At 48.7% G+C, this 16,807-nt stretch overlaps 1 protein-coding gene across 1 annotated transcript in view; it reads left to right on the plus strand.

The window, feature by feature from the left end:
• Positions 1 to 16,807, plus strand: part of Gtf2i (general transcription factor IIi) — a 72,120-nt gene that overhangs the window by 14,977 nt on the left and 40,336 nt on the right. Inside the window, exons 2-8 of the mRNA XM_032886275.1 lie at positions 3,631 to 3,734; positions 4,745 to 4,883; positions 8,405 to 8,539; positions 10,647 to 10,830; positions 10,990 to 11,018; positions 14,642 to 14,696; positions 15,051 to 15,094. Coding sequence (XP_032742166.1) covers positions 3,636 to 3,734; positions 4,745 to 4,883; positions 8,405 to 8,539; positions 10,647 to 10,830; positions 10,990 to 11,018; positions 14,642 to 14,696; positions 15,051 to 15,094 — 685 coding nt within the window. The 5' untranslated portion in view covers positions 3,631 to 3,635. The remainder of the gene's footprint in view (positions 1 to 3,630; positions 3,735 to 4,744; positions 4,884 to 8,404; positions 8,540 to 10,646; positions 10,831 to 10,989; positions 11,019 to 14,641; positions 14,697 to 15,050; positions 15,095 to 16,807) is intronic.

Here is a 16,807-nt window from a genome sequence, read left to right on the forward strand (position 1 = left end):
CTTTGGGTTGTTTCTCTCTGCAGTGGATGGTGGCTGTCTCCTTTCCCCACAACCCCCTCCTCAGATGCATGCACCCTGGGGAGCCAGGCCTCTAGGTGAGCTCCCTGTCCCCAGGAATTGGAGGTCTGATCACTTGCTGTTCTTGTGAGTCCTCACTTAAGTTCTTCTCTCCCTTTTCAAATGGTGCTGGGATGGATCAGGGGACTCAGAATGAAGGGTTTAAGGAAGCACAGAAGTTGCCGGCTGGCTCAGTCCCCTGGTTTATAAAATATACACCTGGGTACAGCTTCTGGGAAAGGGTGGGGAGAGACACAGTCACCAATCGAGGGGGCTCTGTGAATGGCTGCAGGGGCAGACTGCTCAGGGTAACAAAAAATCAGGCGGGTGAGGTACAAGTCTTCCCACTCCCCAAGCCTGGCTGACTCCTGCCTTCACAGTCAGCAGCATGTCTCTTCCCTCCAGAGTAATTCCAACAATGAAGTCAGGCCACACGTGGTGGGTGAGACCTGTGGGCTGTTGGTCGACAAAAAAGATATTCTTTGAGAATTTCATACTCGCTTATTCTTATATATAAAATGAAATTTGATTATGTCTTTCTTTTTCTTTCCTTTTCTTTTTGAGACAGAGTCTCAACATGTAGCCTTGGCTGGCCTGGAACTCACTCATAGTGATCTGCCTGCCTTTGCCTCCCGGAGTTCTGGGATTAAAGGCTTTCCGGTTTCTTAAGGCACATCAAGGTGGGGCTGGGGATTTAGTTTCAGCGGTAGAGCGCTTTTACCTAGGAAGCAAGGCCCTGGGTTCGGTCCCAAGCTCCGAAAAAAAGAACAAAAAAAAAAAAAAAAAAAAAAAGGCACATCAAGGTGACTTTAGGGCAGGTTTGTGACAAGTGAGTCTGGAAGCCAGCAGTAGATTTAAAAAAATTAATCCCGGTTTTTTGTTCTGATTCCAGTTGGGGCCACATGGGTCTGACGGAGCCCTGCATGTGTAAAACGAGGGCATCACTTATGCATTTATTTACCCTCCTTTCTGGGTAGTTTAAAAGAGAAAGAAAGGATGAGCTTCCAGAAACCCTGACGCGATATTGTGGGTGAATGAATGTCTGTGGCTGTGGATAAATCATTAGGTCATCTCCCCCTTTCTATCCCACACTTTCACAGGTTCATTTACCCCAGAGAAAAGAGCGCTGCACAGGCTTTTCCTGGGCGCTATCAGTTTGCTGGCCTGTGACTGCATCTCCTTCTCGGGCTCCAGTCGTGAGGGGGGCTTGTTTTACAGACAGTCGTGTTTGGAAATGTGGTGTGGTGGGCACTGTGGGAGCTGTGGTTTTCAGTACAAAGCCTTCCTCCTAAGTGGGTATAAGTGGGTACCCGGTGATACCTGAGTCGAGTGTAAGTTGGTTCCTGAGGTGGGAGTGGGCTCAGTCAGACGCCAGCCCTTACTGGCAGGAGCCAGTCTTCCTCTAGGAGTGAGGGAAGGATTCTCCCGTGTCCTACACAGCAGGGTGTGAGCTCGCAGTCTGCAAGTTCTCCTGTGGAGTAGTGGGTCCCTGCAGAGGGACACCGAGCTCTTTGTCGTGCAGTCACACGGAGGTTTTTAGAACAACACTGTTTCAGTCATCCTGCCTTCAGTTCCTGCTATGAGAAACGGGGTTTAAAATGGAATCTGTTTAAGTCGAAAGGCGTAGTGTTAGCAGTCGCATCGTCTACTTCTATAGAAAAGGAAGGCGTAGTGTTAGCAGTCGCATCGTCTACTTCTATAGAAAAGGAAGGCGTAGTGTTAGCAGTCGCATCGTCTACTTCTATAGAAAGTCAGTGTGGTTTAGGTTTACCTCAGACTGCCTTCTCGTGTCTCCCTGTCACATGCCGGTCTGTGTGATGTCTTTTTGTTTTTGCTTCTAAATTAACTTTGGCAAAATTGTATCATAAAGATGTCTGTTCTCCGAGGGTTGGGTTCTCTGACTTTAACTATTCACATTGTGCGCCATCCGAGGGTGTTTCCCCCTGGGGTTTGTTTGTTTGAGACAGGGTTTCTCTGTGTAGCCCTAGCTGTCCTGACACTCAACTCTGTAGCCCAGGCTGGCCTGGAAATCAGAGATCTGATGTGCTTCTGTTTGCCGGTAGTGTTAAAGGTACCCGAGTTTTACTCCTCTCTGTCAGCCTCTCCCCTCTGCTCCCACTTCCCAGCCATTCTACTTTGTATTTGAGTCATCGAGGCCCACCGTGGGACCAGAGTCACGTGGGGTTCGCCCTTTCGCCTTGGTTACTTCATTTGCAGTACTCCCTGGCTTCACCTGCGTTCCAGCATGAATAATGTCTGAGTTACTTCTCTATGGCTGTGAAAAGCACCAAGGCAATTTATAAAGGAAACTTGGGGCTCACGGTTCCAGAGGTTTAGAGTCCCATGACCATCATGGGGAGCATGCCGGCAGGCCACAGGCAGGCAGGCAGGGAGGCTGCAGGCAGGCAGGCAGGCAGGCAGGCAGGGAGACTGAAGGCAGGGAGGCTGCAGGCAGACAGGGTGTTGGAACTGTAGCTGGTAATTTGCATTTGGTCCACAGGCATTGGCAGAGAGAGATCTAGCTAATTGAGAATGGCTTGGGCTTTTGAAATCTTAAAGTCCACCCCCAATGACACCCCCTCCAACAAGGCCACACCTCTTCCTTCTCCTTCTCAAATAGTTCTATCCATTGGGGACCAAGCATTCAAATACAAGAGTCAGTGGGGGCTATTTGCAGCCACACCACCACAGATGAGGATTCCTTCTTCTTTTTTTTTTTTTTTTTTTTTGGTTTGTTTGTTTGTTTTGGAGACAGTGTCATTAGCCCCAGACAGGTCTTGGATTTACCATGTCCGAGGATACCATTGAGTTCAGATCCTCCTGCCTCTGCCTCTTCGTGGTGGGGCCACAGGTGTGCACAAGTACAAGCACAGACCTTTACTCATGCCAGGAACGCACTCCAGCACCAGAGCCTGCCGCCAGCCCAGTGTCCTGCGTGTAAAGACGCAGTGATGGTCCTCACGTGTGTAGCTCACATTTTGCTGCTCCTGGCTGCTGTTAGACTGTTCAGAACGCCATGAGTATGCAAGTGCGAATCATGTTGTCGTCCCAGAAGTGCAGTGCAGCAGTTTCCAGAGTTCTAAGCCTCTCCACATCCCTGTCCTAGTTTTTGTTGTTTGTAATTCCTGCGAGCCTTCTTGTTGATACCATAGCACCAAAGACTATGTCTGAAGAGAGTACTGTGCTGTGTAACAGAGGAGTCATAGGTGCTACCCAGGGCCCTGCAGCCTGCTCCCTTAGAGAGAAGCAGCTCGGCTCGGCCTCGGTAACGCCACCTGCTCTTCTGTGCGAGCACACCGGGGAGAGACAGGAGTTTGTTGCTTGCCCGTGAATTGGATCACGAAGTGTGGCTGCTCTCCCTGGAGAACATGTCACTGGGTCTGGATGCCATCTGGGTTTTAGTTGGGGTGTGATGCTGAGCTAATTTTATGGAAATAACACGCCCTGGAAAGTTAAGCACGTATCTTAAAGGAGTTCGGGCAGCTATGACGCTGTAAACGACGTGGGCCGCATGCGTAGAGCATTGGCCATGTGGGTCTCCTCCACTCACCTCCCTTGTGTTTTCCTCTGCAGAAATCATGGCCCAAGTAGCGATGTCCGCGCTGCCTGCGGAGGATGAGGAGTCTTCGGAGAGCAGGATGGTGGTGACGTTCCTCATGTCTGCCCTGGAGTCCATGGTGAGACAGTGGGGCTCTGCCGGGGGCCTGGTCGTAGTTCCTGTGAAATATTAGCTAAACAGATTAATTATTACTCCTCTTAAATGTTGGGATCGAGCCATCCTGCGTCTGCTGTGCTAGGCCAGCTCTCCACCACTGACGTGTGCCCTAGGATCTATTTATTTTTTTGAGGCCATCTGACCTTGCACTTTCTGATCCTTTTTTTGTCTCCGTCTCTCCAAAATGTTAGGGTCACGGTAGGCAAGCCACATCCTCCCAGTCCCAAGATTTGAACTTTTGAGTCAGATTTTACTACCAAGTTTTATAGACTGTTTCTGTGCTGGAACCCAAACTTGGCGCAGCTCCAGCATTGTGCTCCTACCCTACACATCCCCAGCCCTCAGGTTCTTCTACACATTTAATGTAAAGTCAGTCGGAATCCGCGTAGAATCCCAGCACTTTGAAAACTGAGGCAGGAGAATCTTGTGTTCTAGCATACTTTGGGCTATATAATGAGATACCAAGAAAAACTCCAAAGAAACAAAAACCTTAGGAGTGGAGTTGCCTTCTGAGTGGGCGTCAGATCTGCTCTCGGGTGGCGGCCTTAGTCCCACCTAGCCACACCGCGCTGTATCTGTAGTTTCCATCTTCACCACCATGGCACCCACGTTCCCTTCTTGGCAGCAGAGGCAGCTGGCCTTTGGGACCTTGCTTTCCCTAAGGCCTCACAGGGTCTGCAAATCTGAGTTTGTATATTGAGGAATCTTCCCTCAACACACAAAACGGGGTGTGGGGGGTGTCCTCCTTTCATTCTTCCTGTAAATTGTTTTGTTGTTGTTTTGTTTTTATCTCCCCTGCCCCCTTTTAGAACTAGGTACAAAATCTACTTTTGCTTAATTTAAAGATACGAATGACACTCGAGTCCTGATTGTATATTATAGCAGTTTTAAGTGTTAGGTTTTTTAATTTATCTAGAAAGAAACAGTGCTTTTTAACAGCTATATGCAGTGTAATGTCTGTTTTTATTTCAGTGTAAAGAGCTGGCCAAGTCCAAGGCTGAGGTGGCCTGCATTGCCGTGTATGAGACAGATGTGTTTGTCGTTGGAACCGAAAGAGGGCGTGCTTTTGTCAATACCAGAAAAGATTTCCAAAAAGATTTTGTGAAGTATTGTAAGTGTGGCGTTTTTATCTTTTGTAGTATGTAAATATTAAATGTAATTGTTTTTAGGTAAAGCATCTCAAACTTTGTAAGAATGAATTACATCTGAAGAGAGAAGACATTGTGACAAGAGTATTTGTCAGAATGGGTTAAGACAAGCCACTGTAGAAGGAGACCATGTACGAGGGGCGAGGAGGGGGCTGGTAGGTGGTGTCTAGGGGTTGCTGAGTGCAGGGGACACAAGGAACTCAACAAGTTTGTAAGACAGGAAACCAAGATGCAGAGATCCAGGCTGTTGGTCCTGTTTAGACACCAGTCTCCAAAGCTTCCTGTTGTTTCTCTTGGAGGTTTTCTGGGAAGAAGAAGCCAGCATCTCAGAGCCTGCCCACCTGTGGTCCTCCAGCCCTCCTTCATTTCTCCCTCCCTGCTATTAGGGGGCGGGGTGATGACCTCTAGCACCTTCATGGTGGAATCTACGGGGTACAGATCTAAGAGAAAGAGCACCCAGTGACGTGGCTTCTGGGGCAGGTCCAGGGTGCTATGGCAACATTGTGGTAGACTCCACAAAGATGGATGTATCCAGGGTTCCATGTTCAGGACCCACTATAGAAACAGTGAGTGGAGAAGAGAGTGCTATAGGCTGCTACAGCATAGCCCAGCTGGGGCGATTGTTCCCAGAAAGTCCTGTGAGCTGCTACAGTCACTCTAAGTGACGAAGCCAGGATCTGGTTTTATACACTTTGATAACTGCTAGAGTGGCTAGTGCCACAGTGTGAGGCCCCTTCCCTATAGCTTCTGCCGAAGGAGAGAGAAGAAAACTCACCATCATTTGCAAACAGTAACAGTCCTCTCTCTCTGGTCTCAAGGTAGGCACTGCAGTGTTGAATTGGGCTGCGGTTATGATGTCCTATTATGTGAGTAGCACCAAGAAGAAAATCATTAGGCTGTTAGCACAATACTGACTTCCAGGCAGCTAGGACTAGGGTATTAAACCACTCCATACTGACACACCCACTCCAACAAGGCCACACCCACTCCAACAAGGCCACACCTCCAATAGTGCCCCTCCCTGAGCCAAACATGCAAACCATGACACCATGCTTTACCTTGTGGATGAGTGTAAGGAACAGATACACCACAGGCATTGTTCCTCAGTGAAACTGAAGCTAGTGGCTTATACCAAATAGGAGACTTGCCATTGAGTTCAGGGACAGCTGGCTGGACGCAAACATCTGACTGCCCTCCTGATACCAGCGTAGGTTTTCCCAGGGAGTCTTGTCACCTGTTGGGTCTTGCATTGGGCACAGGGGTTGATAAGCTTTTCTCTCAGAATCTTTTAACTTTTATAATGTTAGGGTGAGGGTTAGGGATATCAGAAAGAAGGTAGAGAGGGGTTTTTGTTTGATTTGTGAGGTCTTTCTTTGTAGCCCTGGCTGGCCTGGAACTGGCTCTGTAGATTAGGCTAGCCCCAAACTCTCAGAGATCTTCCTGCTTCTGCCTCCCCAGGGTTAAAGGCATGAGCTACCATGCCCAGGCATTAGAGAGCTATGTTTTGTGTGCTATAAAAAAATCCCCCCTTTTGTTTTCTTTTCACGAGAAAGAAATACAGTGTTGTATCACTAAGTAAATGTCAACTCTGTGGGCAGGGTCAGGAGATGCACGCCAAGGCCAGGGCAGCAGTGACCACTGCATCTATGGTAGATCAAGCTCAAACAAAGCAAAACCATAAAACCTGTCTGTAAGATCCAAACTGGCCCTGTAGCCTCACACTGGCCAGCACATGCCCGAGAGGCGGGCCAGCAGTGCTCACAGACAGCCGTGTTTGTTAGTTAATTCATTTAACTCTCCTGTTCCTTCAGGTTCTCTGTCCTCTTCCTTCTTACCTCTTCGCCAGTCTCATTGTGCAGCCGTCACTGGCTTTGAACTCTGTTTCTGCTGTCTTAGCCTCCAGTGCATTTTGTAGTCCTTCCAGGGCCGGGGCTGGCAGTGTCTCAGTGGTAGGGTACCTGGGTGTCACACATGGAGTTCTGCTTCAGTCCCTAGGGCAGAAAGGATGCTGCAAACCGTCCCCTGTCCCCCCCCCCACTGTCTTCCTACTTAAAATCTTTGTATCTTGATTTTTCTGATAAAATTTGAACCCTGGTTATATGTTAGTTCATTTGTTTATATAGACAGGGTCTCATATATAACCTCAGACTTCCTATGCAGCCAAGGAGGACCTTGAATTCCCGATCCTCCTGCAGCTGCCTCTTGAGTGCTGGGTTCTAGCAGTGTGCCGCTACATGGTTCATGCAGGGCTGGAGGTTGAACCAGAGCTCCATGCATGACTAGCAAGCACCAGCTGAGCCCTGTGCCCAGCCCTGTGCTTTCTTGAGCCACGGTCTTATGTAGCAGCTCTGGGTGACTGCCAAACCTCTCTTTTTGAGATTTATTTTTATTTTATGTGTGTGAGTTTTTGTGTGTCCCCCAGGGGTCTATGTACCACATGTGTGCACTGCCCATGGAGGTCAGGAGAGGGCACTGTTCTTTGGAACAGGAATTCCAAAGGGTCTGTCTAGGGCCCTCTGGTGGAAGAACAGGCAGTGCTCTTAACTCCTCTCTCCAGCCCCGACCTCCAGTTCCTGATCTTCCCGGCTCCACCTCCCCATGCTGGCATTACAGCTGTAAGCCCCTCACCCAGCCAGATGTGTTTACTGTTAGAAGCCCCTCACTTAGCCAGATGTTTACTGTTAGAATGTCCCTGTTCCTTCTGCATGGAGATTACTGTTAGAATGTCCCCATTCCTTCCGCATGGAGATTACTGTTAGAATGTCCCCATTCCTTCCGCATGGAGATTACTGTTAGAATGTCCCCATTCCTTCCGCATGGAGATTACTGTTAGAATGTCCCCATTCCTTCCGCATGGAGATCACTGTTAGAATGTCCCCGTTCCTTCCGCATGGAGATTTTGTAACGAAGTCGTTAGAATATAGTCCTGGGTGCAGTAAGTCACGCCTGTATACCCAGACCGAGGAAAAAGGAGGGTTCAAGGCCAGTCAGTGGTGGCCAGATAGGAGCTTCAGGGGAAGCTGGGTGATTAGTGAGGCGGAAGGAAGGAAGGAAAGAAGGCTGGAGGAAAAGGCATAGCAACAATATTCTTAGGAAAGGCCAGGTAGTAAGAAGTAAAGTGGCATTCAGGCTGTCTGTGCCAACTTGGTACTGACCAACCAGTTCCCTAGGAAGAAGGACCCACAATTGCATAATTGCCCCCATGTCTTCGGGCATGTCTGTGGGGCCTTTTCTTGATTGGTGATTAATATGGGATGTTTCAGCCCACTGTGGGCTGTGCTACCCCTGAGCAGATGGTTCTGGGCTTTATAAGAAAGCAGGCTGAGCAAGCCAGTAAGCACTGCTCCTCCATGCTCTCTGCTGCGGCCCGCCTTGGTGGCACCTGAAAGCCAGTAAGTGCTTTCCTACCGTAAAGGTGTTTATTGTAGCAACAGAGAAGCAAACTGGGACAGTGGGTACGAGCCTTTGTGTCACTGTTTTACAGGTGTTGAAGAAGAAGAAAAGGCCGCCGAGATGCATAAGATGAAATGTACAACCCAGGCCAACCGGATGAGCGTGGATGCTGTAGAAATTGAGACCCTCAGAAAAACGGTGGAAGACTATTTCTGCTTTTGCTATGGTAAAAACACGACACTTTAAAATTTGAGAAAATACTAGTATTTTCCTCTCTAAAAAAAAGTGTTTGTATATATACACGTGTGTATTTGTGGGTGTGAGAGCTTTTGTGTGAAGGTCAGGACAACTTTGTGGAGTTCTTGTGGGGTTCTGGGGATTGAACTGATTGTTCTGTGAATGGTTAGTGTCTCTCCCACTGCAGTGTTCCTGGCCACTATGACATGTTTCCTAAATGGTAGGTTTTATAATTGATTTGACAGTCATATAATGTTTTACAAATTGAGTAGATTAATTTGTAAATTTAAGGGGTTAAGTCAAAAGAACTGAGAAATAAGTAGGATGTAGTTAATTAATTATTGTTACCAGTATATACTGGGCAGGCATGGTGACATGGGAGTGGGTCTCTGAGTTTCAGGTCAGTCTGGTCTGCAAAGTGAGTGCTTAACGCAGAAGATAAGAAAAAAGAAAAAAACAAAAACCGGGGTTGGGGATTTAGCTCAGCCCTGGGTTCGGCCCCCAGCCCCAAAAAAAAAAAAAAAAAAAAAAAAAAAAAAAAGAAAAAAACCCCAACAAATTCTAGTATGTGTGTGTATGTATGGGAGGGTTATGCATGTATGTCGTGGCATGGACGATGAGGTCAGAGGCCAACTATATGGAGTCAGTTCTCCCACTTTATGTGAGTTCTGGATTTAAACTCAGGCAACAAGGCTTTTGTGGCAAGGGCCTTTACCCTTTGACCCACTCCGCTGGCCTGAGAGTGACTGGTTTTGGCATCGATGGTTATCCTCACCTCTGCAAACTACCATCTGCTTCTGTCCTGTCGTAGGGACCAAAGCATGCCTTGTAACTTACACATATGACAAATAAATCTAGAGACCATATTGATGGAACAAATCATCCTTATAATTTATTCTGGTTCTGAGGTTGAACCCAGGACCCCACAAAGAAATCGCTAGAGAACTGGAGTGCACCCCATCCTCAGCCCGTTGTTTTTACCCTAAGAGAGGCTCTCACCAGTCATCAGGCAGGCTTGGACCTTGGATCCTCCGCCCAGGCTCCCACTTAGTGGCCTTGTAGGTGTGCCACACCGGCCAGAGTGAGGTATAGTGTATAGTTTGTATTTTGGTCCTTTGTACAGATTCCAGGCTCAGGAGGTAGTGGACATGGGAATCAAACATAAATGTTTAAATTGCATTTGAAATACTATGTTAATGTTGAAGTCAGATGCCACTCCCTGACCTTTGGGAAGCTCTTTTTATTTTGTCGTTGTTTTTATTTTTCCAGACAGGTATGTATGTAGCTCTGGCTGTCCTGGAACTCATTCTGTAGACCAGGCTGGCCTTGAACTCGAATCCTCCTGCCTCTGCCTCCTGAGTGCTAGGATTAAAGTTGCGGGCCAGCACGATCTGCTTGCGGGGTCCGGTGCTGCCGTGTGCGTCTGGAGCGCATGTGTCTTTGGAATTGCTTTTCTACCTTACATTTAATTTGTTTTCCATTTACTTATCGTGATTGTGCTCATCTGTGTGCCTGTGTCCATGCAGTCCACAATGTTACATGGGGAGGTAAGAGGATGGACAGCTTGCAGAAGTTGGTTTTGTATTTTTACCATGCGGGTTCTGGGAATTGAACTCGGGTCCTTAGGCCTGGCAGCAGGCCGCTCTCACCTACTGAGCCATCTTGTCAGCTCCCCCTTACTGATTTCTTTTCTTTTTTTTTAAAGATTTATTCATTTATTTTATGTATATGAGTACACTGTCACTGTCTTGAGTCCAACACAGGTCCTCTGGAAGAGCAGTGCTCTTAGCCACCAACCTGTCAGCCGCATGCCCTTCTTACTTTTTGAGGCAGGTCTGCTTTGTGAGCCTGGAGCTCACTGATTGGCCAGACGAGGTAACCAGTGAACCCCAGGATTTTTTTCCTTAACACTAGGATTACAGTTACGAGCCTAACCTGCCCTGAAGTTTCTATGGGTGTTGGAGCTCCAAAATCGTGTCCTCATGAAATGACAGTCACTTTACATACGTCGTGGGAGTCCTCCCCCAGCTGCCGTGATTCAGTTTTCAGTTGTGACCATGTGTGGGTCATGCTAATTCCACGTCTTCTTCCCACAGGGAAAGCCTTAGGCAAATCCACAGTGGTCCCTGTGCCGTATGAGAAGATGCTGCGTGACCAGTCAGCTGTGGTGGTGCAGGGGCTTCCCGAGGGCGTCGCCTTCAAGCACCCGGAGCACTACGACCTCGCAACCTTGAAGTGGATTCTGGAGAACAAGGCGGGGATTTCCTTCATCATCAAGAGGTGAGGCTCCTGCTCCATGTTGCCTGTCACGGAGTGTGCGTGCGTGCATGCGTGCTCACCAGATCTGCACCGTTCTGGGTAATCCAGACACTGCGTGCTGCTGCTTACGAATGTAGTCTTGAGTGTTCACTCATTGTTTCCTGTTTCCTTCCCACGCAGACCTTTCCTCGAGCCGAAGAAACACCTCGGTGAGTGCGTGGCCTTGCTCACATGTTGGCGGCTGGGTTTTTGAATCGGGATTATTGAAAAACCTGTGGCAGCGTTTCATGCTTCCGTCCACCCTGTCTGCCGTCCTCTCCCGTCCTGTGAGCCAGCCTGGTTGAGCTCATGCTTCCACAATGGCAGAGCAGCGTGAGCACGGGAGTGTGTTCTGGAAGCACAGTCTGGACACTTGAGTGTGCCTCATCTGTTAGCAACTGTCAATGGCTATCAAGCGGCCATGACCGAAGTAAGGCAGCCATGTGTAAGAATGGCCCCGAGGGGTTGAGGAAGAGCATCGGAGGTTGAGGGGATGGCTCAGGACTTCCTCTAGCGTGAGCTGGCCATCCCACTCAATTAGGACAAGATGGGAGTGGCACCCCAGAGCCAGGTCTACTGTCAGTGCTTTGTTTGTTTGTTTGTTTTTTAAAGATTTGTGTGCACATGGCCATGGAGGCCAAAAGAGGGCGTGAGGGCATCAGACCCCGGAGCTGGAGTTGCAGGCGGTTGTGAGCTCTCTGCTGTGTCTGCAGGAACCTGAACAGGGCCCTCTGCAGGAGCAGTGTGCGCTCTCAACTCCCACGGCTCGTTTCTGGCCCCCAGCTTACACGGCTTTCGTTTTTGTTTTAATATTTAATTATTTAATGAATACAAGTACACTGTCGTCTTCAGACACACCAGAAGAGGACATAGGATCCCATCACAGATGGTTATGAGCCACCATGTGGTTGCTGGGAGTTGAACTCAGGACCTCTGGAAGAGCAGTCGGTGCTCCTAGTCACTGAGCCATCTCTCCAGTCCCTGATTTGATATATTTTAAAGGTGATACTTAGTACCAGAGGAGTTCTTTCTACCACATAAAGACGGATGAGAAAAGACAAATGGATCTGAGTGTATGAACATGCATGCACACTCACTCACATGCATGCGGGCGTGTACACACACACACACACACACACACACACTTTTTCCTGTTTTCTGAGAAAAGATCTGGGGTAGCCAGCTTGACCTTGGACTCACGGTAGAACCCGGCCTGATCTTCCTGCCAGGCACCTGTAACCACATGTGACTTGCACATATTTTCTGTTAAATGAAAGAAAATTGAATTTTACCAGTTTTATTACAGTATAATGACACACTTTAAGTGTAAAATGCATGGTTTAGTAACTGTACAATGCTAACCCTTTGAAATCAGGGCTGGGGACACTCAGCTAGTGGGAGAGTCTTGGCTCAGTGTAGGAGGCTGAGTTCAGCTCCAGCAATGGAGAAATAGCAGCCGGGCGCCTCTTATTTGGTTATTTTGAGCCTGAGTGGCTTCAAAGTCACAGACGTCCAGCCTCCTTCCTGGTGCTGGGATTGTAGGTGATAGCACGTGTTAGGAGGGCTCGGTGAGCATTCTTGAGGAGACACCTTTTCTTCTCTGACTCGCTGTTTTCTGGGGGCTGGGAGGTATCCAGTCCACAGGGCTTGCTGACCTCTCACAATGCTGTGCTACAAAAGAGAAGGAAATGTCAACTAGCCTGAGGATATGGACAGTCACCTCGCTTGTGTTAAAGGTGTCCTGGATTTAGTGTCTTTCATCTCCAGTGGTGCTAGGAGTGGAGCCCAACCTGCCAGTGCCAGGCGGATGCTCCACCGCCCCCACCGCCAGCCCAGCTCGACGTCTATGTTGAGTTTGTACCCACAGAATGTAGAGACTCAAATTCAGCTTTGCGTCTAGGTCTCAGTGCTCCCGGAGCGATCCGTGAGGAGGGTGCTCTCTGCGTTGTCTTGGAAACTTTGCTGGAGTCAGCTGACCCTGGCTCTATTTCTGTGTTCTCTTTACGGCAGTGTGAGGGTGAAGACGGGTGTCCCTCTTCCCTTCCTGCCAGTGTGCCCTTTGTCACTTACCTTTTGGTCTGGGTAGGGTAATTGCAAATAAGACCAAATACAGTGGCTGTAGTGCATGTCACTTTGAGGTCCATGTTAGGAGAAAACACTTGTCACCTCATGTCTGTCTCCTTTGACTACTTGAGGACAGGAGCAGTGTGTGGGGTCCTATTTAAGATTGATAAAGAAGCAAGCAGAGTTGTGGCACAGGCCTGTAGTCCCAGTACCCATGTAGCTGAAGCAGGAGGATGGAAAATTTGAGGTCAGTACTGGCTATACAAAGAAAAATTCAGATTAAGGCCATAGGGCCTGCCTCCTACTTGTTTCTGCTGGTCTGTGCACTCAGGTCCTCTGGCTTCCGGCTGTGCCTGCCTCTCCCTCCATTTCATAGCAAAGGCCCTGACATTACAGTGCTGCTCCCATCCATACTCAGTCTCAGGGGTGGAATTCGGGACACCGGGCCTGGCAGCATGTGGCTTTTACTTGCCTCGCTGCAGTCTGTCCTTCAGGCTCTTTGTGCCGTGTCTGTAGTCCCAATCTGAGCCCCTGACAGGCGTGATGGGCAGTTGTTATTCCTCGGGGGGAATCTTGGTCACAGTTGATTAGTTGTCCTGCTCAGAGAAGAAACAAAAGGAGAGAGCTTAGATTCAGGGATCCCTCTCTCCCTTTATCCTTTCCTCTCTCCTATAGTGTTAGGGGTGAAACCATGCCGGGTGCGGTAAAGGGTGGGAGGAAAAAAGAGCCCACAAAATAGCAAAGACCAGCTACAGGGCCTTGCTTCCTGGGTGGTCTGGGCCTTTCGCTATAGACCAGGCTGTTCCCAAACTCAGAGCAGGCTGCTGAGTCCCCTGCGCTCCACATAGGCTGTTTCATTCTCGTGTTGTGATATAGATAAAAGACAGATGTGTTTGCTTATTCCTGTGCTGAGGGACATTTGGGCTGTATAGATTCTTGGCTCTCAAAGGAAGGTCTGTGTAAGATTGGTTGCAGGCTTAACCCCACCAGCACCCTCCACAATGTGATGCAAGCCAGGGGACCTGTATTAGCTAGGCTATGCAGGGGTGAGACAGGGCTTTGCTGTGTAGTCAAGACTGGCTTTGAACTGTCTCGGTATTCCAAATGCCTGACTCCCTGTATACCTGCAAGCCTTGCAAGACATTTCTCTTAACTGCAGTATAATTCACCATTTTACAGTGTCTCATGGGTTGGAGTACTGATCATTATCCACCTGAGACCATACCCATCATGTCTGACAAAAGCCCCCAAGAGGAGATCCACTGACCTTGAGTAGGGTCATATTTACATCAGCTGCCTTTTGGTGCAGTGACAACTGGATCAGAGAGTTCAGGGCTGTCTGCGCTTGCACGTCTCTTGGTCCTCCCAACCTCACCTTGAGTCCCCACAAGCCAGGGCATAGTACCATGAGCCTGTAATCCTGGCACTGTGTGAGGTGAGAGATTGTGGACAGTTAGGCCAGCCTGGGCTACTTCATGAGACCCAATCTCAAAATCAAACCAACAGCAACAAAAGGAATGGGATGTGGGGCTTTGGTGGCACATGCCTTTAATCTCAGCACTCAAGAGGCAGAGGCAGGTGGCCTTTAAGTCGGAGGCCAGCCTGGTCTATAGAGTGAGTTCTAGAACAGCCAGAGCTACACAGAGAATCCCTGTATCAAACAAAGCCCAAAACCAGAAACAGACAAACAAGCAAATGTCATTGAGCCTGACTGTAATTTGCCTCATAGGTGGTCGAGTGATGGTGGCCGATGTGGACAGGCCCATGCTGTCTCCGGGTGGAAGGTAAGCCGTCATTTCCCAGCAACATGGCGCCTGCCCCAGAGTTAGCAGGAGCAGAAGGCTGAGGCCCACACGTCTTGCACACATCCAGAAGTGCGGTGTGCAGCCGAACGCTTGGTTGTGAAAGTGTAAATTTTGCTTTTTTAGAAAAATCCTTACTTTTTAATAGCCTAGGATCGTCTCGTGACAGAACACTTGTGCCCCGGCCTCCTAAGTGCTGCATAGGTGTGCGATGCCAGGAATGTAGGTTTTGGCCCCGCAGTTGTGCGTTAGGACCCTTGTTAGCCGAGTCTCGATGTCGGGGAAGCTGTCGACAACCAGATGCACCCCATGATCCATGTTTCTTCCTCCTTTCAGTTGTGGCCCCATCAAAGTGAAAACTGAGCCCACGGAAGATTCTGGTATGTATTAGCACTCTTAGAATCCAGTAGAAAAGGAAAGCTTTTTCCTCGGTTGAGACGGTTACAGTTTGAGTCACTAGTTTGTGTCTCCTTATGCTGAGCGGACTGGCCTCTTAGGAGCTCCTGCGGGTCTCAGTGGCGCTGATATTACAGGCATGTGTTACTCTACCCTGTTCCAGTGTAGGAGGGGCCCCTAAAGACTTGTTTATGATTAGTTAACCTTGTATGTGTGCCTGTTTGGAAATGTGTATTTATGTGTTGGAGTGGGAATGGGGCAGGAGTTTGTGCGCCCGTGCCTGCTCCAAGGCCAGAGGAGGCCGCCCACTGGCTTCTACTCTGTTCCTCCGAGGCAGCGTCTCTCAGATCCGGGCCTCCAGCTTGCAAGCTCAGTGAGTGATCTGTGTCTTCCCCCTGAGCTGAGGTTGCAGGCACTGGCAGGCTCCGTTCGTTTGTGATGTGAATTCTGAGATACAAAGCTCTGGTGCCCAGGGTTGTGTAGCAGGGATTCTTAACCACTGAGCTATCTCATCTCCCAAGCTCTCTCGCTGTGTGTGGTCTCGATTGTCATTTCCTCATGGGAGACGATGCTGAACACTTCTGTCATGGACTCATTAGCTGTTAGAGGTGTGTGTGTGTGTGTGTGTGTGTGTGTGTGTGTGTGTGTGTGTGTGTGTGTGAAGAGAGAGAGCCAGAGAGAGGAGAGGAGGGACAGAAAGGGAGGAGAGAATATGGGCGCCCCAGGCACATCAGACAACAACCTCAAGTACTGGTCTGAGTGTGGCTACCACAAAGGCAGGTGTCTGACCTGCGAGTGCCCAGGAATTCTCTGCCTCCCGTCGAGCTGTAGAGAGCTGGCTGCAGACACGCACCACCATGTCCAGCTGCACATGGGTCCTGGGAGTTGAGAGTGCAGTCCTGATGCTGTCTGTGTGGCAGGCGTTTGACCAGGGAGTCACTCCCCAGGTCCTGTTCTCTCTCTAACCTGCGCTTGTTAGAAGTCGTGCGTGTATTTGGATATAAGTCAGATTTGGTCTTGCGGATGTTTCTTACAGTCTGTGCGTGGTCTTTAATTTTCTTTTCTGGTGTCTTTGAAACTTAAAAAACAGTAAATTTTAGTTTCTATGTTTTCAAGGTTATGGCTTTTTTAAAAAAGATTTTAAGACATTTAAAAAAAGACTTATTTATGTATTTAATGTACATGAGTGCTTTAAATGCATGTATGCCCGCATGCCAGAAGAGGGCATCGGATCCCATTACAGATGATCATGAGCCACCATGTGGGTGCTGGGAATTGAACTCAGGACCTCTGGAAGAGCAGTCGGTGCTCTTAACCAAACAGCCATCTCTCCAGCCCCATTTTTTACTCTTTAATTATCACTATATTCTCTTTCCCTCCTTCCCTCCTTCCCTCCCTCTTTGCCTCTCTCTCTGTCTCTGTCTGTGTCTCTGTCTCTCTCTCTCTCCCGTGACAGGGTCTCTCTGTGTAGTCCTTGTTGTCCTGGAACACATTATGTAGACCAGGCTGACCTTGAATTCACAGAGAACTGCCTGCCTTTTCTTCTCTAAGTGTTGGGATTAAAGGTGTAATGCCACCTTGTCTGCCTTAATTCATTTAAAAATTTTATTTTATTTTTGAGGTTATAATGTAATTATATCATTTATTCCTTCCCTGTCCTCCCTCTAAACCTTGCCATATATCCTGCCATGCTCTCT

This window comes from Rattus rattus, chromosome 16 (assembly GCF_011064425.1).
Source record: "Rattus rattus isolate New Zealand chromosome 16, Rrattus_CSIRO_v1, whole genome shotgun sequence".
Taxonomy (NCBI): domain Eukaryota; kingdom Metazoa; phylum Chordata; class Mammalia; order Rodentia; family Muridae; genus Rattus; species Rattus rattus.